At 36.2% G+C, this 25811-nt stretch overlaps 3 protein-coding genes across 4 annotated transcripts; all 3 read right to left on the bottom strand.

Moving 5' to 3' along the window:
* Positions 1-3990: 3990 nt before the first annotated feature.
* LOC103953523 lies at positions 3991-7159 on the bottom strand. The gene is made up of 4 exons (XM_009365274.3): positions 5585-7159; positions 5216-5428; positions 5036-5127; positions 3991-4945 (listed from the first exon to the last, which is right to left on the bottom strand). Exons 1-4 carry the CDS (start codon positions 6350-6352, stop codon positions 4222-4224), a joined length of 1797 nt encoding a protein of 598 aa, XP_009363549.2. The 5' UTR covers positions 6353-7159; the 3' UTR covers positions 3991-4221.
* Positions 7160-7298: 139 nt separating this feature from the next.
* On the bottom strand, positions 7299-9765 carry LOC125477848. 2 transcript variants are annotated; one of them, XR_007258739.1, is made up of 4 exons: positions 9506-9765; positions 9070-9188; positions 7620-7695; positions 7299-7543 (listed from the first exon to the last, which is right to left on the bottom strand). XR_007258739.1 is itself a non-coding variant. In XM_048585355.1 (4 exons), exons 1-3 carry the CDS (start codon positions 9679-9681, stop codon positions 7676-7678), a joined length of 315 nt encoding a protein of 104 aa, XP_048441312.1. In that variant the 5' UTR covers positions 9682-9764; the 3' UTR covers positions 7299-7543; positions 7655-7675. The 2 variants fall into 2 exon arrangements, 1 of the variants encoding a protein (XP_048441312.1); XM_048585355.1 differs by having other exon boundaries at positions 7655-7695; positions 9506-9764.
* A 9459-nt stretch (positions 9766-19224) lies between these two features.
* LOC125467929 (polygalacturonase 1 beta-like protein 3) lies at positions 19225-21661 on the bottom strand. Its single transcript, XM_048585208.1, is given in 3 exon segments — positions 19225-20530; positions 20532-21335; positions 21497-21661. Coding segments are annotated over 3 exon segments (1920 nt in total). The 5' UTR covers positions 21569-21661; the 3' UTR covers positions 19225-19486.
* Positions 21662-25811: the final 4150 nt, after the last annotated feature.

Below are 25811 nucleotides of genomic sequence, written 5' to 3'. Positions count from 1 at the left end.
GTTCAGTTATTCTTCTACTTTTCAACTTAAATATTCTACTAAATATACACTTGTTGCTCAATAAATCATAGATTTGCTTTCAAATACATTATAATAGATTTCCTTAAAATATTTCGAGAAAATAAAAATTTGCATATTTTACAAAAAAAACGTGGATTAACACTCATAGTTTTCAGTCAATTTTGCAAATTCTTACATAAATGACAGTTCAATCTATTTATTTTCACCTTCACCTCACTGTGAAGTTTTGAAAATTAAGATGAGACTTTCCGTTGAGATTCTTGAGTGTAGATGACACACCCCAACCGGAATCATGTGCACAGTGCAGAAGCAAAAGATAAAAATAAAAGTACGAATAAATAAAAACCAAACTACTAAATAAACTAGTTAATGTAACACACTAGTTGAGACAAAGTGAGATAAACATTATCAGAGCACAGAAAACCTAAGTGCAATCCAGAAGAACGAATACTAAATACACAACACCCAAAGGTGATCCTACATTTGTGATGTTTTGTCAGAACCACTGACAAGTCCTCGTGAACCACCAAAGCTGCTTCTAATTAGAACCTAGAGGGGCGCAAAACCGAAAGTGTGAGTGGGCAAAAACAAAGTTTTTCAAAATCATTTCATTATCAAAAATTCTAACCCCTCGCCGTAAAACCTGTATAGTTTCCTAGAAAATAGAATATACACATATATCAAAACCATGTTCAGAAATATGCCATGTCGAATGCCTCCACATAAACTGTAAGTAACCCAGGTAATGTCAATTAATGCAAGTAACATGTCAGCCGGAGTCATCTAACGTGACATGTACGGCTGAATCTAGAGCTCAAATCCCCAACTCACTAACTATACCTGCACATGAGTCGGAACCACCTAAAGTGGTCTGTACGATAGGGCTGGGTGTAAATAAATACGCTCAAGTGCTACGATCACATGAAGACTGAGCGAATAGTCGTGGGTCACCTATGAGTCGGAACCACCTATAGTGGTCTGTACGACAGGATTGTGCACCTAACTTGGATCCAAGATGATCGTGTGATGCGGGAGGTGAACATCACGTGAAGGACTGTGCCCTACTCTGGGCGGGAGCACTAACACCGGGGGTGCAGGTTATGAGCTCTCTATGCATCTCACATAACCACTAATTCACAATCATAAACCATAAACTAACCTGGCTCTAATACTAAACTGACACACCCTGACCGAATCAAGGCGTGCTGCTCGTCACGCCTTAATTCCGGTAGGGGTGTGTCAATTTGGTATCAGAGCCTAACCCTGGCCGTGGTGTGCCGACGAGGACGTCGGACCCCTAAGGGGGTGGATTGTAAGATCCCACATCACCTAGGGGAGTGATCCTTATATGTATATTCTCATGTCTACCTAGCACGAGACCTTTTGAAAGCTCACTGGCTTCGAATTCCATGGGAACTCTGAAGTTAAGCGAGTAGCGTGCGAGAGCACTCCCATGATGGGTGACCCACTGGGAAGTTCTCGTGTAAGTTCCTAGAAACAAAACCGTGAGGGCGTGGTCGGGATCCAAAGCGGACAATATCGTGCTACGGTGGTGGAGCGGGCCCATGATGTGGTGGACGTCGGGCCGAGATGTGACAATAGAACCTATTTGACAATGTTCTGGACCTCACGACTAGTTTTTTTCACTTAATTTTTTTAGTTTTCGGCTCAAATATTCAACTAAATATACATCTATTGCTCAATAAATTGTAAAACTGCTTCCAAATTCCTTAAAAAGTTTAACTTAATGCTTAAGAAAAATATCTAGCGAAAATTAAAAAAAATTTGCATTTTTGTCAAACAAACATAAGTGTTAGGTGGACTCGATGCACGCAACACGAGGCGGACTCAGCTCGCAGAACAAGGCGAAACATGGTACGCCAAATAAGGCGGGCTCAACTCAAAGAAAATGGTGTGTGCTTCTGGCATGCAAAAGGAGGCGAGCTTCGCGCACATAAAACGAGGAGGGATACATCGCATACATCGAGGCCAGCCATGCACACATAAAACGAGGCTGACTTCGTATAAGTCAAAATGACGTGGGCTCCATGGACGCAAAAAGGGAGGGTTTCTAGCACGCAAAATGATGCGGACACCTTACATGCAAATCGAGGCGAACCAGGCACATAAGACAAGGTAGGCTTCACACATGCAAAACGAGGTAAACTCCCGGGTGCTCATAAAATGAGTCGGGCTCCATGGCTGGAAAAATATATTTTGAAGAACAATAATATAATATTTTGTTGTAGTGGTAAGAGAAATAAAAGAAAAATAATTTTTCTTACCACTATAACAAACTATCATATTCATGTTCTTCAAAATATATTTTTTCCGTGCAAAATCTAATATAATTCGTATTTAAACACTTATAATCAACGATTTAAAACCTTAGTTTAAAGATATTTGAACTTTTTTTTTTTTGTTAATTTTTATTTTATCTAATTCTAAACTACATAGTAATAAAACCACTTTGTCAACCAAAAGAGGGTGAAAGAGTTCTTTGTTTTTTTGTTTTTTTTTTTTTGAACAAACGATAGTATCTACACTAAGGGGAGGGGGTGAGCTTAGTCTCACAATGAGCTAGCAATAATGTGGTTCAAATTTGCCTTTGCGCAAGAATCAAACATAAAACCTCTCACTTGCAAGTGAAGAGGAATATCACTAGACCATAGTACTAAGTGGCGGGTGAAAGACTATTTAACAAAACAAAATTTTGCTATTTTTTGTTCAAGCCTCACCTTAGGTGATTTTAACATCTCTAATTTAAAAAATAAAAAAATATACACTAAATATACATTTTAACATCTCTATATTGTTCACTTATTTTTTTTACTTTTCGGCTTAAATATTCTACTAAATATAAACTTGTTGCTTAGTAAATCGTAAATCCCATTCCAAATACATTATAAAGATTTCCTTAATGCTCACAGAAAATATTTCGAGAAAATAAAAAAAATTTGCATTTTCTACAAATCGTGGATTAACACTCATGATTTTCAGTCGGTTTTGCAAATTCGTACATAAATCACAGTTCAACCTATTTATTCACCTTTGCCTAACTGTGAAGTTTTGAAAATTAAGGTGAGACTTTCCGTTGAGATTCTTGAGTGTAACAATGTTCTAGGCCTCACGATTATGTTTTTCACTTATTTTTTTTAGTTTTCGGAATGTTTTTTCACTTATTTTTTTAGTTTTTGGCTCAAATATTCAACTAAATATACATCTGTTCCTCAATAAATTGTAAAATTACTTCCAAATTCCTTAAAAAGTTTAACTTAATACTCAGGAAAAATATCTATCGAAAATAAAAAATTTGCATTTTGTCAAAAAACATGAGTGTTAGGCGGGCTCGACGCACGTAACACAAGGTGAACTCATCTCGCAAAATGAGGCGAACCATGGCTCGCCAGATAAGGCGGGCTCCGCTCAAAGAAAAAGGTCTAGGCTTCTGGCACGCAAAAGGAGGCGAGCTTCGCGCACAGAAAACAAGGAGGGATACATAGCACAAATCGAGGCCAGCTATGCCCATGTAAAACGAGGTTGGCTTCGTGTACACCAAAACAACGCGAGCTCCATGGACGCAAAAGAGGGTGGGCTTTTGGCACATAAAACGATGTGGACACCTTACATACAGAACGCGGCGAACCAGCACATAAGACGAGGTGGGCTTCGCGCACGCAGAACAAGGCAAACTCTTAGGTGCTCATAAAATGAGTCGGGCTCCACGCCCGGAAAACTATATTTTAAAGAACAAGAATATGATATTTTGTTTTAGTGGTAAGAGAAATAAAAGAAAAATCAACAAAAGTATCCAAAAAATGTTTCAAATTCTTAGGGTGCCCGAAAGTCACATGACTTTCTGGCACCCCAAGAATCTAAATATTTTTTTACATGTTTGTTAATTTTTCTTACCACTACAACAAACTATCATATTCATGTTATTCAAAATATATTTTTCCGTTCAAAATCTAATATAATTCATTAATTCGTATTTAAACAATTGTAATCAATGATTTACAACCTTAGTTTCAAGATATTTGAACTTCTTCCACAACTTTATTCACGTGTATTCTTCCACAAGTAAAATACACTACACCCTCTACTAACCACTTGAGTACATGCTAGTAAACATATGGAAATAAGAGATTCAATTCAACAAATAATGGTACTGCTAATACAAACACAATCAAGGTCAACACTTCAAGGATTCTTCACTTTGATCCTCAACTTTCGAGCCAACTGCGCTGCTTTCGGATGCACAGGCCGCTTGCTGCTGTCACACTGTTCTACTTCCACCCAATTAATCAATCTAAGAATGAGAGATTGAGGCACTTTTCGGATATCTTTATCCGTTGTCGTGCCTTTTGATTTCTTCATCCCCGTCTCCAATGCCTTCTCTATAAACTCCATAAACCAGTTCCCAGCTTCTGTTTCGATCTGCTTACTCAACCTGATTGTGTTGCTTAAGCTGCTTAAACTAGCAGAAGCCGGTTTCTTGTTTTCGTCGTTCTCACCAATGGTTTCAAGGCTCAGCTTTCCAAGTGGAGTGGATGGTGCTTTCGGCTTTTGATGAGTAGAGCTTCTCAGGAGCTTCTCAAACGTTGTCGTTTTCTGCTCGCTTCTTTCAGGAACGGCTGCAACTGACTTGTACAAAGCGTGCCTTCTTTTCGATAGGTTCAATTTTGAGTTCACGGAGTTTTGAACAATTTCGTGCAAGACAGAATAGTCTTCATCATCTTGATCTTTATCTTTCTGCTGCTTAACTTTTGGAGTAGTCTGAGTCATTTCAGAAGCTGAAGTAGCTGCTTGAATCGATACCATATCGTTAACTGATTGGACGATTTGGTGATGGAATTCGAGGAATTTATCAAAGCAGGTTGATGGGGCATCCGCTTTAGCTGTTCTGCTTAAGTTTGAGAACATCCTGCAAAAGCAAGCATTGGTACTTTAGCTAAAAAATATCTCAAAGTTAAATTTTGCACTACCATAAGAAAAAGGAGGGTATTCGCTTTACTTGAGAGATCGAACTAGGGTATCGGTTGCTGAAGCCTCTCTGAGTGCATTAAGGGCAATCTTCTGAGCAGTCTCTCTATGCTGCACAGCTTCCTGCATAAACATAATCTCATCTCAAAACCCAAAAAAATTTGGTTTCGGTCATAAACTAGAAAGAACACTTGGAGATGAAAGTGCTTACCTTGCCGAGCAAGCTGAGCCTTCCTGGTAAATTCACGGGGAGGCAGAGGCTAGTGCTGTTTTCGTTGCACAAGTTACCAGGCTGAGGCTGCTGCTGAGAGTTCGCGTTCATGTCCTTCGAGTTGGAGGATTTCTGTGCAGCATCTCCAGCCACACTGAGTGAAGTTCCCACTCTTGCATTTCGCGGTGGTGGAGTCGAGGTCTTCTTTTTTTCCTACAATAAAACAAGAATTCACATTCTCAGCCAACCAAATCCAACATACTTGAACAAACAAAATCAAACATTCTTCAACAAACAAAAATTCTAATTAGCAGAAAAATCAATTGGTGCAGCTCAGACAATACTACTAAAGAGGAGCAATGTACCTACAGCTGGGTTGAAGGGACTAATTGGGATCCTTGGCTCTCGATCAGACACACTTCTACTCCTAGGAAATTTTGACATAGACGGCATGACACAGCTTTTTCGCAATGCAGGGCTTTCGCCTCCCTTGGAATCCGCCATCTTAGCCAAAAGTCCACCGCCAACCGAAGACCGAATGCCTGAATTCGACCCTCCATCTCTTCCTACTCTCCCCCTAATCATCGGAGACATCGACCCGTTTCTTCCACCACGCTCTTTAACCGGAGTGCACTGGTCGAAATCCAAAGGAACCGGCTTTAACACCATGGGAGACGAAACCCCATCAGCTCCATTAAGCCCTATTCCCCAAGACCCCCTTCTAGTAGGCTTTGAATTCGACATTTGCTCGATTCTCTCTCCCTTCTCCCTCAGCCCCATTAGAGGTTCCGGTGTACCCATCAGAGGATGCCGGCCAGGGAGTGGTTTGGCTCCCTTCACCACCGGCACTGGCGACCCGGGCTCCAATCTGTCGACATATATAAACTGACCCAGCTGCATTTTGTTACTGAGAACAAAGTCGTTGTGTTCGGCGGGGAGGCTGACGTAGATTGAGTGGGAAGAATCGGAGACTTTTATGTAGAAGCCCTGTGTGGGCCAGAGACTCTTCTCGTCAAGGTCCACCGGCACGATGTCAGTGACCTGCAGAAGCGCGCTCCGGTGCTCGCCAGTGGGCTTGACCCCTGTGTTCATTCCGTCCATGAGCTTCAGTAAAATTCCCGGTGCCAAAGCTGCCATTTTTCGCCTTTTAGGGGTTGGAGAACGGGGAAGATGACAATCGTGGTCGGAAATTGAAAACCCAGGTGGCGATTTTCGATTTTGTGGAGTTGAAGATAGTTCTTAGTTCTCAAGGGTTTGAGGGTAAGAAGTAGATGACGTTTAAGTTGACCGTTAGCAACGGGAGCTACGTGTGCCAAAAGGTTACTTTTTTAAAATTCAGAAATTTTCGAACGTTGAGGCAACGGTCAGATTTTGCTGGTGAGTCACGTAATGTTTTTGAATTATTGGTGAAAAAAGAGTCGACCAATAAATGATAAAATTATATTTGACACCGCCAAAAATGAAAAATATCACAACTTTCTCCTTTCATTAAATTTAAATTTACCTAGATCCAAAAAAGGGGTCGGGGAAAGTTGTTTATTTATTAATTTGATATTCGTTTGGATTTGATTTGAATTTTTATATAATATATTTAAAAAAAAGGTAAAGGACAAGAGAGTTATTTACTAAATGGGAAGAAATTAAAGGGGTATAAAATGTGTCTAAAAATGTTTGAGAAGAGAAGATATTTGGTAAGGTTGTCCGACTAGTGCAACTCTCACACTGAATGCCGTCCGACGAGACTCAAATACATAAAAGATTTTATGCTTTTGTAAAAATTTTCTTGCAATTGATTTTCTACAAGAAAAATTTTAGAGAACCTCAGTAGTACGAGAAAATTTTATGGATATGAAAAATATAAGTTACACCTAGACTATCTAGTTGGGGAGAATTTTTTAGCATGCCGAGAACATGATCCAGTATCATAATACGAGTGGTTGAAATTATTTTTCAAATATCCAACCACTTGTATTACGACACTTTGTGCATCGGACCGTGTTTCTGCCGCATTGTAAAGTTAATACTACAAAGTTTGCAATACTTTCCCGCTACAAAAAATGAAAACTGAAATCTAACAATGAAATGGCAATCAAACGAGCTCTAAGGAAATCGACCATGTCGGGAAGTTCAGAGATTCTGTTTGTCATGATACAATAATGTATTGCAAACATTATTGCCAATAAAACCAATAAGCATAACAGCCGATTTACCAATTGTTCCAAAAACAACAGTAAGCTAGTTGCAGAGTTGTAACAAGATATTCCCGATCTCTTGTCTTCAAAATTTCGAACGAGGACATGCAGAATGTCAGGTCATCGTAACTACAGTCTGAAAAACATTGAGAAAGAATGAAACGATAATCTACTTTTCAAGGTTACATTAAAGTTCAATTGCAAACAGAAACCTGTAAAGAAACAAACTCCGCGATCCCGTGTGTACCTAGAAACAGCTCGGGCCATGCTATAGTGGAGTAGCGAAACCTGCGATTGATGAAAATATACAAGGTGAGAAAATGAAGGGAACCTAGAGGACATAGAATCATGATCTGTCAGATCTGATAAGCAAGCCTCAGTGAGATAGTATTATTTGACATGGTTAAAGACAACGCTCTCTAAAAGCAAACACCCATCAGTAAAGAAACCATTATTAACGGGAAATACGGGAAAGCGACCAGAGTTACCAAATTAAAAGATGAGTTGCCATATTAACAGAACCCTTAATTAACTTGGTACGTATTATCAATTAACAAAAGCATCAAAGTAAACCTTTTTTTTACTCACCCTTGTATTTTCTTGTTTTTTCATACTTTCTGGTTGTGTGCTCAATCAATCACATAAAGATTCGTTGATAAGTACAGGTAAAACCAACCCCCATCATCCAGATGAGGAAGTAGATTCCAAGCATCTAATATAAGGATGTCTAGGAAACTAAAGTTCCAAGGAGTTTTCATGGACGACATTCAAAAAACCACGAGAGCATCAAAATGATGTATATTAAACAATTGGAATGTCATTCTACCTATACATAATAGAACAAATTCCAGAGTCGAGATATTTGTTTCCCTTCCTTCCCCGTGTCACAAGAATATGTATGAAGAAAACTAAGAACAATGCATTCTTAGCTACTTATTTTGCTCCAGCAATTTTTAACATAATACATGCTCCAGAGCTCAATGCTCTAGAGCATTATTTTCCCTCTCCTAGGGAAGATTTACAGAGATCTAAAAAATCTGACCCACCATGCAACTTAGCCATCTGTATCGACTATAAGAAATGCTATAACTTAAGTTACTATATTGATGCTCTGGTTAACGTTCCCACAGTAAAATAAACAACAGAGTAAACAATGAGGTCATATTTAGTAGTTTTGCAGCAAAATTGATAGGCAGACATTGCGCTCAGCGAGAACAGATCTTGCTAAAGCACAACTCCACCCAACCAATATTAAAAGGCATGATGAGGCATATAATTTGCAAGCACAACGCAACCCCTTAAAACTAGGTGCAGCATCAAACATCAATAACACGCAGGTCCATCTCAACTCACTTGAAGACAGGTAATAAGACAAATTTCATAACTCACACCCTCTTCTGCAGTAAAATACAGTTCCGTTCATGGCATGGTAAGTTGGTAACAGCATTTTAGCTTGACAATGAATCAAAACTCCCAATCACGATGTTCCAACATAAAATGCTTATTCATTTTCAGAGAGTACAACTCTCACTAACAAGATTATCAAAGAGAGGCATGTTGGATTCTCGGAATTGATAAATGATAATATGTAATGACATCCAAAAAACATATCACACGTACGTAATCCATTGTATGAAAACAAACGTAAATTCCGAACAATACCTTCTGATAGGCACCCCCAGCTGGTGTTGTGCAAAGACAGGAGCGACGTCAACAAGGCAGAAGCGGTAGCACTGTGCAACGGGATCAACGACTGCGCACCGCCCAACCCCACCGGAAGCCTAAAATTGAAAAACACAAACTCTTTAAAGCCTCCCAACACACATGTTTCAATACCCACAACAATAACAAGTTCATGAATTGAAGACAAGAGATGTTTTGCTCAAATCATACTAAATTTAGTAACAAACTCATCTGTTTTCCTAACAATGCTCAAAATTTCAGTAAAATGAAGAACAAAAATCACTAATCATAACCAAAACTAAAAAAATAAAAAACCCAGATCACCAAGAGACCCAAAATTCAGTTTTCCATTGCATTTTATCAATCAATTGCTAACATACGTAAAAAATCAAAGTTCCAAAAATAAAAATCGAACCTTGAGAACTTAAGCTTCTGGGCAGCGAGTCGAGGAGCAGAAGCGGGCTCGAGGGAAGTGAGTTCGGTTAGCTTGGAAGCTTTGGAAGCGAAAGGTGAAGACGGCGAACGGGACAGAAGGGTTTTTGCAGAAGCTGAAGAGAATTGTAGGGTTCGCCTCGCGCAGTTAGCCGCCATGTCTGTTTCCCTCGACTCTTTTCCAAAGCTCGAAGCTTTGATCCTGGACTCAGAAGGTTTGTTTGTGGGCTGAGTCTGACAACATCTCTGGACCAAATGCCTGTTGGCCCAACAATTTAAAGGCTGAGTGAGTGACACAGAAGGATTGTTATTGAGCTCGTCAACTTAAATAAAGAAAACTAATAAAAATGACTTGAAAACTTCGAGTTTTAATGATAAGGACAAAATAAAGGGTAAAGTGAATAGTACCAGAATTGATTTTTTAGTGTAAAAATATGATTTTTCGTTAAAGTGAACAGTACCATGAGTTTTTTGTTAAAACCCCTCTTAAATCATTGGCACAAACTTGGAACTTGAAAAATTCGATCACACGCTCAGTTGGGCCCTTCTTTTTTGGGTCATTGCAGTTAGGGCGTCAATTATTATTTTATTACATTAATTTATTTTAATAAATATTAAAAAAATTTAAATAAAATGCGTTTAATAATCAATTTAAAGTTTTTTGAGGTTGCTGTCAATTTTGGCAGCAAGGGTAAGGGCTGCCAATCTATGTCATGTCACATTAGATTCGACTTTTTAGTTGGAAAATATTACTACTGCTTTTTTTGATGGTAATTCTGATTTGGACATTTTAACTTTTCCCTTAGGATACTCAAATCGAAAATAGGGAAATAAAGAATGGATAACTTTGGAATGAGAAAAAGTGAGGAGAGGGAATTTGATTAACAACTCCCCTAGTTAATTAACTTCTTTAAATTGAGTTATTCCATTATAAATTTTTAGATGGTTTTCTTACGGATTGCATGCAAGTAAATGCAAGAGAAATCATAAACGGAAATCATTCCTTTTTTTTTTTTTTTTTTTTATTACCGATAGGTAAAGGAGTCCTAAGAAAATAATGAATGATGGAGATAATAACCGAGATATTCCAAAGCAAAATGAAAATTCCTTTAATGGAAAACATAAATTAAAGTTATTTGTATGATGATGTCTGAGTTTTCTATACGTAAAGACGGGGGAATAAAGAAGATATAATGATTAATAGGACAAAGCATGGAATTTTAAAAATAATCACAACTAAATATTGGAACAATTTTCAGCTTTTAAACATTGTATATAACTTTATATAGATCCTCATCTACTCATATGCAAATTGCAATGCCCCTTGGATAAGGACAAACCACGTTTTCATTTGCTTTTGCAAAAGAGAAGCTAATCCTAATTAGACATTTTATATTAGTACTGTTAAGTATGCATACAATCATAATTTGTTGACCGTGTACCTTTTTATATATATATTTTTTAACAAACTATATTATCTACACTAAGGAGTGAGGAGTGAGCTAAGCTTCATAAGGACTAGTAATAATATAGTTCAAATTTGCTTTTGATGATAATCGAATTTAAGATTTCTCACTTATTAGTGAAGAGAAATATTACTAGACTTAATACTAAGGGCCTTTTGACCTTTTGATTAACAATCCATCTAACATACTTTGAGATGGGAGACATACCATTTTACTGTTTTCTTTTGAGTTAGAGCAAGTGAAAGATCCGCTACATAAATCTTTCTTTTTAAAGAGTAGGATATTGGTGTATTTAAAAGAAGAAAAAATATTAATTTTTTTGAGAGTATTCGAAGTAAAGGATAAAATTTTACTATTTTAGCATAAGAGTTTAAAGATATTTTGCCAACCCATCTATTGTAAATTGTATTTTACTATTTGGTAAAATTCCTCATTTTTTAAGCCTCCATAGAAAACTTAGAGCAAAAGTTGCGGTAAGGGAAGGAGGAAGGAGAAACACTTCTACTCCTCCTCCTCCTCCTCCTCTCTGCTCCATTCCCTCTTTTCATTTTTTTTTAAATTTATTGTGGTCAATAATAGTCCTCTTTGTGGTGATTAAGTTTGTGTCTAAACTTGTTTAGATTTGAGTTATCCATCACTTTTTTTTTTTGGGGTCCCTTTTCAATCCAATCATTCTCTCAAAATCCTCTTTCTTAATTTTTTTTTTTTTTTTTTCTGGTAGTGTGGGTTTGGCAAGAGATGGGGTTGAATTTTTCTGAAATGGGTTTTGTAGGTTATAGTGCGGCTTTTGTTCGTGTTAGATTTCTCTTTTGGGCTTGTGTCTTTTGTTCACGTCTCATGGTGGCATTGGTGCAGTTTATCCTTGTGCAACCGGTAACTTGGTTGGTAGTTTTGTATTCAAAGTCTCTATCGTAGTGGTCACTATTTGTTTCTTTTGTAGTCCATTTTTGAGTCGGCGTTACTTGTATGAAGAGTGTACCCTTACTGGTTTTGTTGGCGATTTTGTTGGAGAGTCCCCCACGAGGCGGATTATAAAATGATTCAATTTTTAGTTGACGGGATTGTAGTTATTTTGGCTTTGGAGTGCTGTATATGTTAGATTGGCCAAGTTGGCCTTATTTTTTTTGTTTTGGAGTCATTTTTGTTTGAGGATACTTCGGATTTCATCCAAGATGCCCTATTTGAAGTTTGTACTTTTTCTTAAAATGCTAATAAAGCCATTATCGTTTCGCCTCAAAAAACAAAAAAAATGCTCACAAATTAGGATGTGTTTAGACGTCCAAACTTAAGAATTTCTTCTATAAAAAGGAATAGTCGGAATATATATGACCTAGAGGGATAAAAAGCTTAAAATAAACTGATTCTCATTCAAATATTCTTGAGCTAGGGTTTAAAGCATTTGCTTTTTAGTCCAGACTAAACCAATATTTAAATGATATGGAAATTGATTAATAAATTTTGAATTCATTTTTGTTTTACTGTTTGTTACATCACTAAGGACATCACAGTCTAAAGCCACTCATAACAATTGGACACCAGAGAGTTATGGGGTCGAGTCTGCAACATGCAGTTATAGCTAGTTGCATTTAATCCTAGCCGAGAGTCCCGAGAATCTGCTGAGATTGACCCAACACTCAAAATCAAAAACCATAAAGTTGTTTTCACCCTCCAACAACTTCTCTTCGCACTTCAAAGCGCACTGTTGCAGAACCCTAGCAGCAACATGATCTTTACCCGTCTCCATCTTGCATGCAGCATTTTGCGTTTACCCAACCAAAAAAATATTTCTTGTATGATTTTTTAGGAAAGACCTGCAACTAAATATTAGACAGTTCCGCTCATTGAAATACGATATGGAATAGATCTTACAAGACTGTATATTGGAAATGAAAAGGAGAGGAAAAGAGAAGATAATAGGGATTTTTTAATATATATATATCACAAATAATCAAAATCTAACAATTAAATATCTTGAAAAGATACTCCAGAGTACCATAAAATATATATATATGAAGATAATAATGTTTTGGGTTCTTTAGATATAGACCCTTGAAACTCCTATTTTCCAAATAAAAACCCATCTAAATTTAAACATTCAAATAAAACCCAAATTTCAAATAGCCTACCATGTAGACAAATATATGACCAACTATTACAATACAATTACAACTTATGCCATAGAATCCTAATTTGGTCAATAAATGTTATTACTCATCCTAATTATGATGAGCAATTAAATCCATATGGATATTTTACCTTTCTTGTATCATAAATATTAGCAACATATATAAATTAATTTACCAAATTTGAAAGAGAAAGACAATCTTGTACGGAAAAAATAATATTGTTTGAATTATGTAATTACCTACATACAAATTAATTTACCTACTTATAAAATATTATACTAATAAACCTGCATTTTGAATCATGTAATTACCTACATACAAATATTACACTAATTTACCTACATTTAAATTAATTTACCTACTTATTAATATTATACTAATTTACCTACTTGTTAATATTATACTAATTTACCTACATTTAATTTAATTTACCTATTCCAAAAAAAAAAAAATAGTGATATTAGATAATGTTCGAATGTTGTGGGTTTGTGCTTGTAGGCAATTAAATAAACTTTTAATCTAATGCACATAAATCATGTAGGTAAATTAGACCATTTTGAAAGTAAACTAGACCCTTTAAATTTTGGTTTGATGTAATAGGTAAATTAGACTATTTTGTAGGTAAGAATTGTGTGGAACATATAGCTTTTGTTTTGTGTATTAGGGATTGGAATATTAGCCGAAGCTGTTTTAGGTTTATTGTTGTGTTGGTAGGTAAATTAACTTATATATGTAAAGCACCAAATTATGAAATTAGTATTATTATTTTTCAGTTGGCACGTTATAACAATTTGAAAGTTAATACATTGAGTATACAATGAATGGCATGAATTATTTTGTAAAATATATAAAATTAATTAAATGGATATAACAAGTAACTGATCCAAAAACCTCATCTAAGTATTAATAGGGGTAGTTTAGGCATTCAAAAAATACGCAATTTGAAAAGTCAAACTTAATTAAAGAATTTGTTTAATTGGAAGCTAGTCAATGGGCTTTATTCAAGAAAACAAAAGGAGATGGGTTTTAGTAGAGGAAAATATAGTTTCAAGGGGTAATATCAAATTTTCAGTTTTCACCATATGTGTGTTGGAAATTTATGACAGGCAGAGAGTGGTTGGTCTGATGTCGTGGCTAAAAACTTGGCATTGGTTTTATGACATGTTGGGAAAGGAAATCCAAAGCTTCCTCCCGAAACCTAAAGGGCTGTTGCTTCATATATATCATAGCTACCAAATTTCAGGCAAATAATAGTGATGGTATTGGTTTGTCTTGTCCGTGGACTGTGCTCCACCTATATACATAGTAGCACCAGCAGCTAGGTAGTTGAGATCCCAACCTCCTCCTTTAAAAGCTCCTATATGTATAAACCCTAATCGATCGAACCCAGGAACCCTACTTTTTGTGCATGCATGGAAACTGAAAAGCAGATAGGCCGGGATATATTTGTTGGTCCACCAATATAATAGCACCAGCAGCTAGGTGGTTGAGAAAACCCCAACCTCCTCCCTTGAAGCTCCTATCTGTATAAACCCTAATTGATCGGACTTGAATTTTAATTTCTACTGCGGTCAACTGTGCATGCATATATACGTGGAGTCATAAAGCCTGAGTCATGCACATTTGAGAGCAATGTGTGTGGTATAGGTTGAAACTTGAAATAATAGTAACAAAAATAATCGAGCCTCCCCTATTAGGTAAACAAATTAAACGTCTGTCCTCGAGGAAGGTACTCGAATTAAAGAAGCAAGTCCTTTGCTACATAGCAATGTAAATGAAATGAAAGAAATAAATAAATAAAACACGTACGGAGTGGTCCATTGAAAATTATTTGTAGTAGTTTGCCATTATAACTTTACCCTAATAATGCTCCTTAGCAAACTATATTCTTGATTTAAATTTAGGCAAATTTTACTTTGATAATCCTCCTTCTTTGTTCAGTTACTTGTTCGTGAGTATCTACTTGGTATGACCCAGTTAGTTTTGTTTGAGCTTTTGCTTTTTGTGGATGCAAATTTCCGTCTTCTTCTTCTTGGACGAAAATGCACCTGCAAAACAATGAACACCTACTGGTCAAGGCCAAGAGCCTCACATGCTCACGATGAATTGGTGGGGGGGGGGCACTTTGGCCGAAGAACCTCCGATGCCAAAGTTTGAATTTTGAGAGAGAAAGTGTTTAGAGAATTTTAGAAGAAGAATGAACCTAGATTTTTGGAGAAATGAGGGTGTTTATATAGGGGTGTGGCCGGCCCTCTTTGGAGAGAAGGGGTTCGGCCACTTATGGTGGTTTTTGGCTCTAATTGCAAGATATTATGTCAAAATAATATATTGCAATCAATTAGGAAATTACTTATAAAATTAATTAATTAAGGTAATTAATCCTAATTTGAATGAATAATTGAGGGTTATTTGTGGGAAGGATTTGATGAGGATGGATGAAATATGTTTTGAATAAATACCTATTTTGATTACTTTTGACCTTGATTGAGTGGTAATTGTCCGCTACTTGCGAGTGAGAGTTCCGGTGCATGTGAAGGATAATTTTGTCCTTTTAGCCAAAAAATCCACGTGTCGCCACCATATTTCTCTTGATTATTTTTGGCTCCACACTTTTACCACCATTTTTCAACAACTAAAAAAAAAGAGTAGGAATAACGATAAGCTATAGCATTTTAAAGGGGTAGTGAGCAAAAGTCTTTGTAACCCATTTGCTTAATAACATTCGCTCATGCGTTTTGCGCTCATTCTTCCTCCCGCAATATCGTTTGTGTAGTAATAAAAATTTTGTAACTTTAACTTCTGTTAATTAGGTTCCTTGACCACGATGATATTCAATTCCAGCCATATGAAAGATTTGACATGCTTGAAAATGAATAGCCATGCATGCTTCAAACTTCAGGCCCAAACTGAAATTGGATGCGATATTTTTATCTTATATTGTCCACCTCTAAATTCTAATTGATTTTGAACCTTGATAAAGTATATGAATTTGTTTGAAAGTGTTATTAAAATTAATAAAAGTGTTTTTAGTAAAATTGTTTTTGGGTTTCAAAAACACTTAAAAGTGTTTTTTGCAAGAATCACCAATCATGGATTTCTTGCAGAAAACACTTAAAGTGTATTCCAGGATTCAATTACATTTTTACTGAGAATTGGTTTCAAAAATAGTTTCATAAAAAACGTTTTCAACAATTTTAAAGCAGTTCCAAACTAACCTTCCATCCGCCATACTTTCGCTTTCCATGATAAGTAGTGGAAACCTATATTCAAAATTTTAAATGAACATTCTAATGTCAATATTTAGGCTGATAAAGTTAGAAATAAACTTGCATGCTATTCCTATTAATTTAAGGAAAACTAATGAAAATGTTTGAAAACTTTGAGTTTTAACGATAAGGATAAAATAAAGGGTAAAGTGAATAATACCAAAATTGACATTTTAGTGTAAAAATATGGTTTTTTATTAAAGTGAACAGTGCCGGAAGCTTTTCGTTAATATTCCCATTAATTTATTACTATGTGCAATATAATATCATGATTATATTGGTTTTAAAATGTCAAATTAATTAGTCATACAATGTATATAAAACAAATATGAAATGATTTCTACAAAAATTTAGAAAGAAATATTAAAAAATAAAAAAAGTAGATACATACGAATCACGCACTCACACGAGAACATTTTAGTGTGTGAGGAACACAATTTGGTACATCAAGTGTTATAATACAACTGGTTAAAAATTTTTTGTTTTAAATATTCAACCAATTGTATTATAATATTTGATGTACCGGACTATATTCCAAGCACACTTAAAAATCCCTCCACTCACACATCATAGTATACCAAACTATATTTTCAACACACTTAAAAATCTCTCCACTCACACACCATGCCACTGGTTGTGTGTTGTATGCAACCTTCCCAAGTTGGTACCATCATTTTTCACATTTGAAAACTCTTTTAAGCTTCTTTGTTTACTTTATTTGATTCTCAAGCAAGGCTCCTTGCCTCACCATTTCAAATATTATTGTCGGTTATATATTTGAAAAATCCCTCACAATATATGTATATATATATATATGTGTGTGTGTGTGTGTGGGGTTTCGTATTGTTATACAAGAAATGTTTGCAACATTCTCATTTTAATTTTCTCATTTTTCTCATGTAATGTGTAAATCACTAGTACTCAAAACTAAAATTTTAATTATACTAAAAAATCACTATTATTTTATTTTATAGGGCCCGAAAAAACCCTTGTGTTAACATCTTTATGTGCATGTTGTCTTTGTTACTTTATTTAGTTTCACCATATTCACCGAGAAGACAATTTTACTGTGGATGTCTTTACTGTTTTACAGATTGAATCATTCTTAACTGTGTGAAAAAGTTGAATCCGGATCTCATCGGATTCTCTTTGTGAAGGTCTTGAGAATTTGTAAATTGTGTCTGTTAATCGTATATCGTTCGGTCATAAATTATTTAAAATATTTTTATTTAAAATTAAACACAAACAGTACTTGACAAAAATTGATTGCACGATATACAATAAACGGACACGATTCACTAATCTTTAGAACCACCAAAATGATTCGGAGAGGATCTTGTTGGGGAAAAGGTTAGAGCACATTATATCCTTGCTTTCATGAGTTAACTTTCCAACTTTTGTATGTGATTCAATATTTTAGTGCATATTGCCTCTTCTAAATTATTATAATAGTTTTGAATTCTCTCTTCTCCTCTTAATAATGATTAAAAAATTACTCCCGACTTTCAGTTGACAGGCTGAAGTTACGTTGCCGTCGTGTATCTTGTTTTATCAGTTACTTTTTTTTTTTTACGAATATTGAAGTGAATATAAACACTCCAAGTGGCAATATCCCAAAATATTACAAAATTTTCACATACAATCGTACAAAACAAAACCTTGTGTTGGTTGATAAAGCCAAAGTTTTTGCCATACATCCTGTTAAAAATGTTGGGGGTTAAATTGTGAATGACCAGCAAATCTGGACTCTTTCGAATAAACAAAATAAGAAAGAACACTGCCGCATGGGTCATAGCCCTTCTCATTCGCACAATTTGCGACATAGAAGAAAAGAAACTGCGTAGCACCTTGGACCACCTCATCTTTTACCCACACACATGGCCAAATCAGCCTCGGCCTTGTGTTGTATATACGTACGCGGTACGCCAAAGACATATGAGATCGGGTGGTACTATCCACACACAATCTTAACTTCTGATAGTCATACCAAGGAATTTGAAGATAATTAAGAACACAAGCGTAAAAAAAGTCGTAGATAGCATCACCCTAGCTATGTGATTTTGTATGCTACTACATTGCCACTTTATTTTCATATCAAATCACCTCGTTTTTAACATATCTTTTGGCTGATTTACACTCACATGAGGAGTTAAAATTGTCTATATTTCCTCTCATGCTCTTGGTTTGTTAACTTATGAGCATTCATCCATGTAGCAAAAATTTCGAGTTAGAATGCCTCTTCTTCAAAATTCTTATTAAAAAAAGACATTGAAGCCAAAATGGATTTTGAGATTATCATAATTCATCACTTTTGTCATTCGAGATTTGAAATTAATAAAAGTAGTCACTGACTTTGTCCACCATTAATCATTTTAATCATTTCGTGAAAATTATTTGTAAACAAGGACCAAATGAAAAAAGTAGCCTCAATTTAATAAACAACGGGTTAAAATAATTTGACAAAAATTGATGATATTTTTGTGATTTTTTTCTTATTTAATGAAATTTTTTAACGAAGTGGCCAAAATGATTAACGGTGGACAAACTGAAAAACTAGTTCTATCGATTTTAAATTTCAACGACCAAAGTAAGGAGTTGTGACAGTTTCAGAGACCATTTAGCTGAAAAGCTTAAAAAAAATTCATTTGCAATTCTCCCAACGTTTTATATTGGTTTGGATGCTATTTTGTTTTGGTTTTTTCGAGCGGAATTTATTAATATTCAAATGAAAATGGACAAAGTCACAAAGCACCAACCAACCAAATTAAAACAATTAATACAAAGTTATACACAATAATGTAATAAATTAATAAATAAACAATTATTGATGTTTGATAGTATATATAGCTGAAATTCATTGCTCCATTGATTTGGGCTTCCAATTATTGGGGAAGCAACACATACAATTTACCAAGGATCATATATCATAATTAAGACATATTCCGAATGTAAAAAAACCAAAAAGGAAAAAAAATATTACATACTTAATATAGTTAATTAAAAATGAAAAACTAACTCGAGTTCGAGCGATGGGGCTAACCTTTCTTAGCCACAGGTTCGAACCCAAATTAACCAAACGGGCTAACCTTCCACGTCATCATCACTGTCAGTCGGCAATAGTCCAGGTCATATCATTTTGGAAGATCCAGTGGCAGACCTCGATCTGACCCGGACCCGAGCCCAAAGCCATAAACGACCCATGAGTCGGACTCCAAGCAGACGTGTCCAAGTGACAGATGGCAACACCGTGGTTGATCTTGGCCTTCGAAACCGGGTCCAAAAGATCCGCTTCGTAAACCCGAACTTTAGGAACAGAGTGGCAGTAGTAGAGTAGGTACGGGAACAGGCTCTGGTGGCACGACACGGACTGCGTGACTTTCCCGCCGTTGATTCCCTTCACCGATCCGATCATCACGTCGTGCTTCGCCCCATTGACGTTCTCGGTGCTCCGAACAACGACGTTTCGGCCGAGGACGGTGGTGGCGAAGTCGATCATGTCCTCGGCGGACCCAACGCAGCGCTTGGTCTCGCCGGCGCTGGGGGCCCGCTCGCACTCCTGGAGGGCGTCGACGATGATCTTCTCCATCGTGGAGTTATCCGCCGCGTGGAAGATTTGCTTGAGGGCCGCGATTTTGGAAGTGGCAAATGGTAGTTTGGAGAGAATTGTCCGGGGCAAAAACGACCTTTTGGGCATTTTATCTTGAATATCGGGCATTGGCATCACGACCCCCTTCTTGAGCATCGACTCCCGGAAGAATTTGCCCGGCTCCACCCATTTTTTTACCAAACTGCCACTAGCCGCCGCCATTGTCGCAGCCACCTTTTCAGAGCTGGCGCCGGCCTTGGTGTAGCTTTTGAAACTTACGGTCTCCTTCTTGGCGTAGTCTTTGAAAGTCGTGTTCGCGCCGTAGATCTTGAACCCGATTTCCTGCCCCTTCGCGCCCTGCCCGTACCCGGTGAATTTATCGGACCCAACATTGAACGACTTGCCGTAATTCGTGAAATCCATCTTCTGGCCGTTGGAGTTCTTGGCGTACGATTGAAACGAATCGTCGCCGACATTGGCTCTGTCTCTGTAGCTGGTGAATGTCTCGACTCCGGCATTGCCTCCGTCGCCGTAGCTCCGGAAATTGTTAGTCGGATTGTTCTGGCTCGTTTCCGTAATTATTGAACTTGTCGTTTGCTCCGTTACCGGATTGGCCGTAACCTGTGAACCCGGACCCGACGACATTGGCGTTAGTACCGTAGCCCGTGAACTCGTTCGTGGCCCCATTGGCATTTTTGGAGTAGCTAGAGAACGATTGGTCGCCAGCGTTGGCATTCTCACTGTAGCCCGTGAACCCGTGGGACCGCCCGTTTGAATCGTCCGAGTACGAGTTGAATCCGAGGTGGGGAACGTTTACCGAGTCGGCGTACTTCTTGAAGTCGCCGGCGCCGCCGGTGGATCCACCGGCATAGCTGTTGAAGCTCTGGTCCACCACGTTCCCGTCGTTGGCGTAGCTGGCGAACTGGTCCTTGTGGTTGACTGAGTCGCGGCTGTACCGCCGGAAAGAGTCGACTGGGAGGTTCTCGCCGATCGAGTAGTTTTTGAACGAGTCGACTCCAGCGAGCCGATCCGTGCCGTAATTGGTGAAGTTTTTGTTTGTGTAGACCGCGAAATTCGCGTTCTTGTCGTGCTTTTCGAGGCTCGGTGCCAAATCGGGGAAGCAGAGGAGATTGGCTGCGGAGCAGAACTCAGGCAGCCGAGTCGAGAGGCTGTTCTGAGCCGCTAACTTAACGAAAGCCGCCGAGTCCACCGCGTTCAATGGGGAAGCCTTGGAGAGCAAAAACGACGGCTTCTCTGCGTCGTTTCGGACCTCCTTACTCCAGTAACGAACCAGATACGCCTTTGGCGAAAATGGGTTTTCGGCCGCGCCGGAGCTGCCACCATTGGCGGCGAGAGCAACCTGCATAGGCTGCATTGTGTCATAACAATGGCAAATCGGTCAGAACAAGTAAAATTAAAGCGCCCAGAAACAATGACAGTACGAACATTAATCAAATAGTATGAATTAATTCATAAATAAATAAATAAAAGGATTAAAGTTATCTGGGTAGAGAAATATAGATGGCTTACATTGAGAGATGAGAAGAAGATAAAGAACAGAGAGAGAGGAGTCACAAGGCTGAGTTGTGTGTGCTGCTGCATTTTTCTTTATTTTTTATTTTTGTTTTTATTTTTTTGGGGGATCTAAGTGAGAGAGAGAGAGGAGGGTTGAGAATGTTATGTTGGTGGATTTGTTTGGTTTTAAGCAGGTATTTATATTGGTGTGGAAGAAAGAGGAGCGGATGAGTGAGTGAGAGAGAGAGAGTGTGAGGGTTTGGGCTTTTGCTTTGTGCTTGGCTGCTACCATGGCCTACCTGCAAAATTTTAGGGCTATACAACTTAATAGAAAAATAGAAAACTTCATTTCAATTCCTAAATAAGATTGTTTTTTCAATAATACCGTATGTAAGATTAAAAACTAAAAATAGTCCTCTATATTAGATTATAGTATTCCATGTCACATTTAATCATTTTTTAATAAATTTATTGCATTTTTAGTTTCCCTATTTACCCTTATTACTCTCTTAAAACAAATTAGAGAAACAAATATATAATTAATTGTTCAAGAATGCTTAATTAACTAGATCCATAATTAACATGTTTGTTATAACAATAACATTACCATAAACCTCCATGTGTTATTCCAATCAAAGAACACAGAAAACTCAGAAACCATGATCAAACAAAAAAAGCTAGAAAACTTAGAAACCAATAATCTCGTTGAATTCGAAAAAAAGAAGAAAAAGGGACTTTTAGATGCCGAATTGACGGTGAATCCAGAGATAAATTAAAGCAAAAAAGAAAAAGAAAAAACAAATAGAGAAAATAGAATGTGAAATCACAACCTAATTGATCGTACTTAATTAATCAGACATACACTATATATACCTAACAGACCGTACCGAATGGATATGACCTAATTGACAGTACCTAAATGATTTAGGTGCATTCATATAGGTACTATGATTTAGGTGCATTCATAGAGGTACCATGGTTTAGGTGCATTCATATAAGTACCATGGTTTAGCTAGGTGCATTTGACTTGGTACTATGATTTATGTGCATTTGACTTGGTACTATGATTTATGTGCATTCGACTAGGTTCTATGATTTAAGCACATTAGGACATGGTTTAAGTGCATTCGATTATATATAATATATGATTTGACTATTTTTATTTCCTCTATGCTTTGAATGGTGATAATTAATAATTTGAATTAGGTATTTGTTAATTCTTGTAACGTATCACTAATATTTTTTTGAATTATGTTTATTGTTTTAGAAAGTCAGACAATAATCAATGCCAAAAAATAGGGAGCAAATTAAAATGAAATATTTAATAGGGGCATTATAGGAACAAAAAACGCATTAAATATTTAAAAACAAGAAAATATGAATTTTAATATTTATGTTGACATGGAAATTTAGTCAAAGAACTATAATGAATATATAATCTAACATAAGGTTTTAATTAAATTTCAATCTTGATCAAAGATTAAAATGGAGAAACCTCTAGAAATTAACACACCACACGAAATATGGCACGATGAGTTTTGCATGATGAATGAATTAAGGAAGAAGATATATTGTTTATGGCTTCAAATCCATGAGATGTGAAAAGGAATCCATTTTTCTTTAACATACATGAATATCCAACGTCGCTGTTATGTTTGAAAATAGTTATTTATTTAATTTAGTGTTTAGATTTGGGCTTAGCGCATTAGAATTAGGTTTTCGTTTTCTTATTTATTAGGATTTAGTAACGTTTATTATAAACAATAATCTTTACGGCTTATGTAGCCGTCTCGGCAATTGTAGTCTTTTGTTTCGTTTTAGTTAATAAAGTTTTATATTCTGTTTGTCCATCATGTACTCTAATTTTCAACTTGTTATTTGTTAGATTTGAATTTAAAGTATGTTATATTTCTTGACATTAAGATTTGTGATAAAAGCTTGACATCTAGCATTTGGTAAAATAGTATACGTCTCCACTCAATTGATGGAGGTTTCGGGTTTCAAAGTATTTTTTGATAGTTTGATGATTAATTAGAACGGTGTGGCCTTGTTGTGACACTATGCGTACTTAGTTAGAACAATAAAAAGAAGTGAACATTAATATCCCCACATCTTACAAGTTGGTGAATAATATCTAAGTGAATCAAAATCATTAATTTACGCGTTGATTTTATTAAAAGGTTTGCTAAGGGAACTTTCTCTAATTGAGACTATCTGTAGACTCTCTCATCTCACAATCTGACGTCAATTCTCGTGCTAACATCATAAAATATTGTGACAGAAGCATGAGGTGTCAGAGAATTCATGAAAAGTCTACTTAGCATTTCTCTTCCTACAATATATAGAAAAGAAAAAAACAAGTGATTTTCCATATACAAAAATGTAAAATCCAGTACCTAAAAATCCTAAGGAGCAAATTAATTAACTCTACAAGCGATTTTTCAACATACCGAAAACATGGCCTGGATCACTAAGTATACCAAATCGTATTTTCTGTACAATAAAAATTTATCGTGTAATGCTGAGGAAGAATGTCAGATATTTAATAGAAAATCTTATTGCATGACTTGGAGTTGAAGTCTTCAAAACTTTATATTCTCCTCTTAAATTGACCGTGAAATTTACGAAAGAAAAAGATTACAATTTACTAGGGTAACTTAAATTTCCCATAAGGAGAAAATCTAGCTGTAATAAATAACAATCCACTTTAATTTGTTTTTTGATCAAAGGGCAGTCAATAAACATTCTAGAATTTTGTCCTTGCATAACATGTACACGTCAACAATATTAAAATGTTTATTCAAAATAAATCATAAAAGCTTTTGTCTAAAATTGAAAGATACAAGAGTTTCGACAGGTAATTTGACCCCACTTCAAAAAACTAAAAATATAATTTGTAATTTAATCTTTTTCTCCTCTTATAGTATATAGTTCAGTGTAACAATATTGTTTGTAATATAATAATTAAAAAAAAACAGGGTTTTCGTGTTGCGTGTCGTCCTATTAAGGTTTGAATTCCGCTGTCAGCGTCTTCGTTGTTGTACAATCTGTAAATTTCATGTAAATTCATATTAATAGCAGTTGACAATTAAGTGCTAGACATAAGTTCTTCCGACTTAAGATTGTACGTATGTTGAATATTTCCATATTTCTACAATTTACTCTAACAACGTATGCTATAGCTATATAGTGATAATAACCAATCTCTCTCTCGAAACTTCTTTAAGCAGTATACTCATACTATGTAAATCTATTTAATTAAGAGTAATGCTATTTATATCATATTTTGTACCACATTTTCATATCACGTTATGGGGTATTTGATGTGGACAGTCACATCATTTGAATTAATTAGATTTTTAAATTTAGTTCATTATTTAACAAACTAATAATTAAGAAAAACTAGTTAATTAAATGATGATTGTGGTATACGAGAAGTCTTTCTCCTTCAGTTTCCTTGGGTTTTGCAAATTTTTCAAATGATGTGACTGTCCACATCAGATGCCACCTAAAGTAATATAAAAATATAATATAAAAATATGATATGAATAACATTGCTCTTTAATTAAACGGACAAACCGACATCAAGAAAGACCACGTCATTTGTCCACGAGTCCAGAGCTGCAGACTGAGCTCTGACTTTTTTAGTAGAAAAAAGCGCAAAGAGTGAGTGCCCTGATGGTGTGGCAGCGCTTAGAACCGTATAAATCGCACGTGGCAGGACAAGATTGGTGTTGTGGGGTCGCTATGAAAACAAATTTTTGACGCGTTTAGCCGCTTAAGTTTTTGTTCTGTAATCCGGAATCTTTTCGTGATCCATCTTTTTCCAACGGGAATGCATGCATTATTAGAATTGATTTAACACGAGCCGCATTACATCATGGACAGTGCCAAAGCTCGTGAGGATGGCACGTTTTGTAGTTTCAGCAAGAGTCCTAGGGGTGTTTCCGGAATTACAAAACGAGAATTGTCTAACTTGTTATTAGCGCCTGAAAACATGTTTGGATCGAATGTGATCGGGGATGTTTTGCACTAATTTGTTGATTAGTCTCAGCTATAAAGACGTTTAACCTACCACGAGTCTTATGGAAATTGAACAGGAGTTACTTAATAATTATTTCGTTTTTATTTTAACTTAATAAACTTATATATTTAACGTCGAAATTTAATAATGAGGGATAATTCAACAATGTAAATACGATGCATGTCATATTTATTGTTTTTGACGAGAAAAGACAAACATGGAAGTGTAATTCCACGCTGAAAACCAACCCATAAGTATCATAATCGCTTGTTAATCAGTGTCTCAATCATTAGTTTGTAATTTTTT

Source organism: the organism of the source record quoted next, unplaced genomic scaffold, assembly GCF_019419815.1.
Source record: "Pyrus x bretschneideri cultivar Hongxiangsu unplaced genomic scaffold, Pyrus_bretschneideri_v1 Contig22, whole genome shotgun sequence".
NCBI classification, from domain to species: Eukaryota; Viridiplantae; Streptophyta; class Magnoliopsida; order Rosales; family Rosaceae; genus Pyrus; species Pyrus x bretschneideri.
Note: the sequence above shows the minus strand (reverse complement) of the source record. Positions and strands in the feature narration are given on the sequence as shown.

Coding starts and splice junctions, on each gene's coding strand:
- LOC103953523 (XM_009365274.3), bottom strand. CDS start 6,352: ATGGCAGCTTTGGCACCGGGAATTTTACTGAAGCTCATGGACGGAATG. Junction 5,429..5,584: donor TTAGTCCCTTCAACCCAGCT/GTAGGTACATTG, acceptor GTTTTATTGTAG/GAAAAAAAGAAGACCTCGAC. Junction 5,128..5,215: donor GGCTCAGCTTGCTCGGCAAG/GTAAGCACTTTC, acceptor ATGTTTATGCAG/GAAGCTGTGCAGCATAGAGA.
- LOC125477848 (XM_048585355.1), bottom strand. CDS start 9,681: ATGGCGGCTAACTGCGCGAGGCGAACCCTACAATTCTCTTCAGCTTCT. Junction 9,189..9,505: donor CAGAAGCTTAAGTTCTCAAG/GTTCGATTTTTA, acceptor TTTCAATTTTAG/GCTTCCGGTGGGGTTGGGCG. Junction 7,696..9,069: donor CTGGGGGTGCCTATCAGAAG/GTATTGTTCGGA, acceptor CATCAATCGCAG/GTTTCGCTACTCCACTATAG.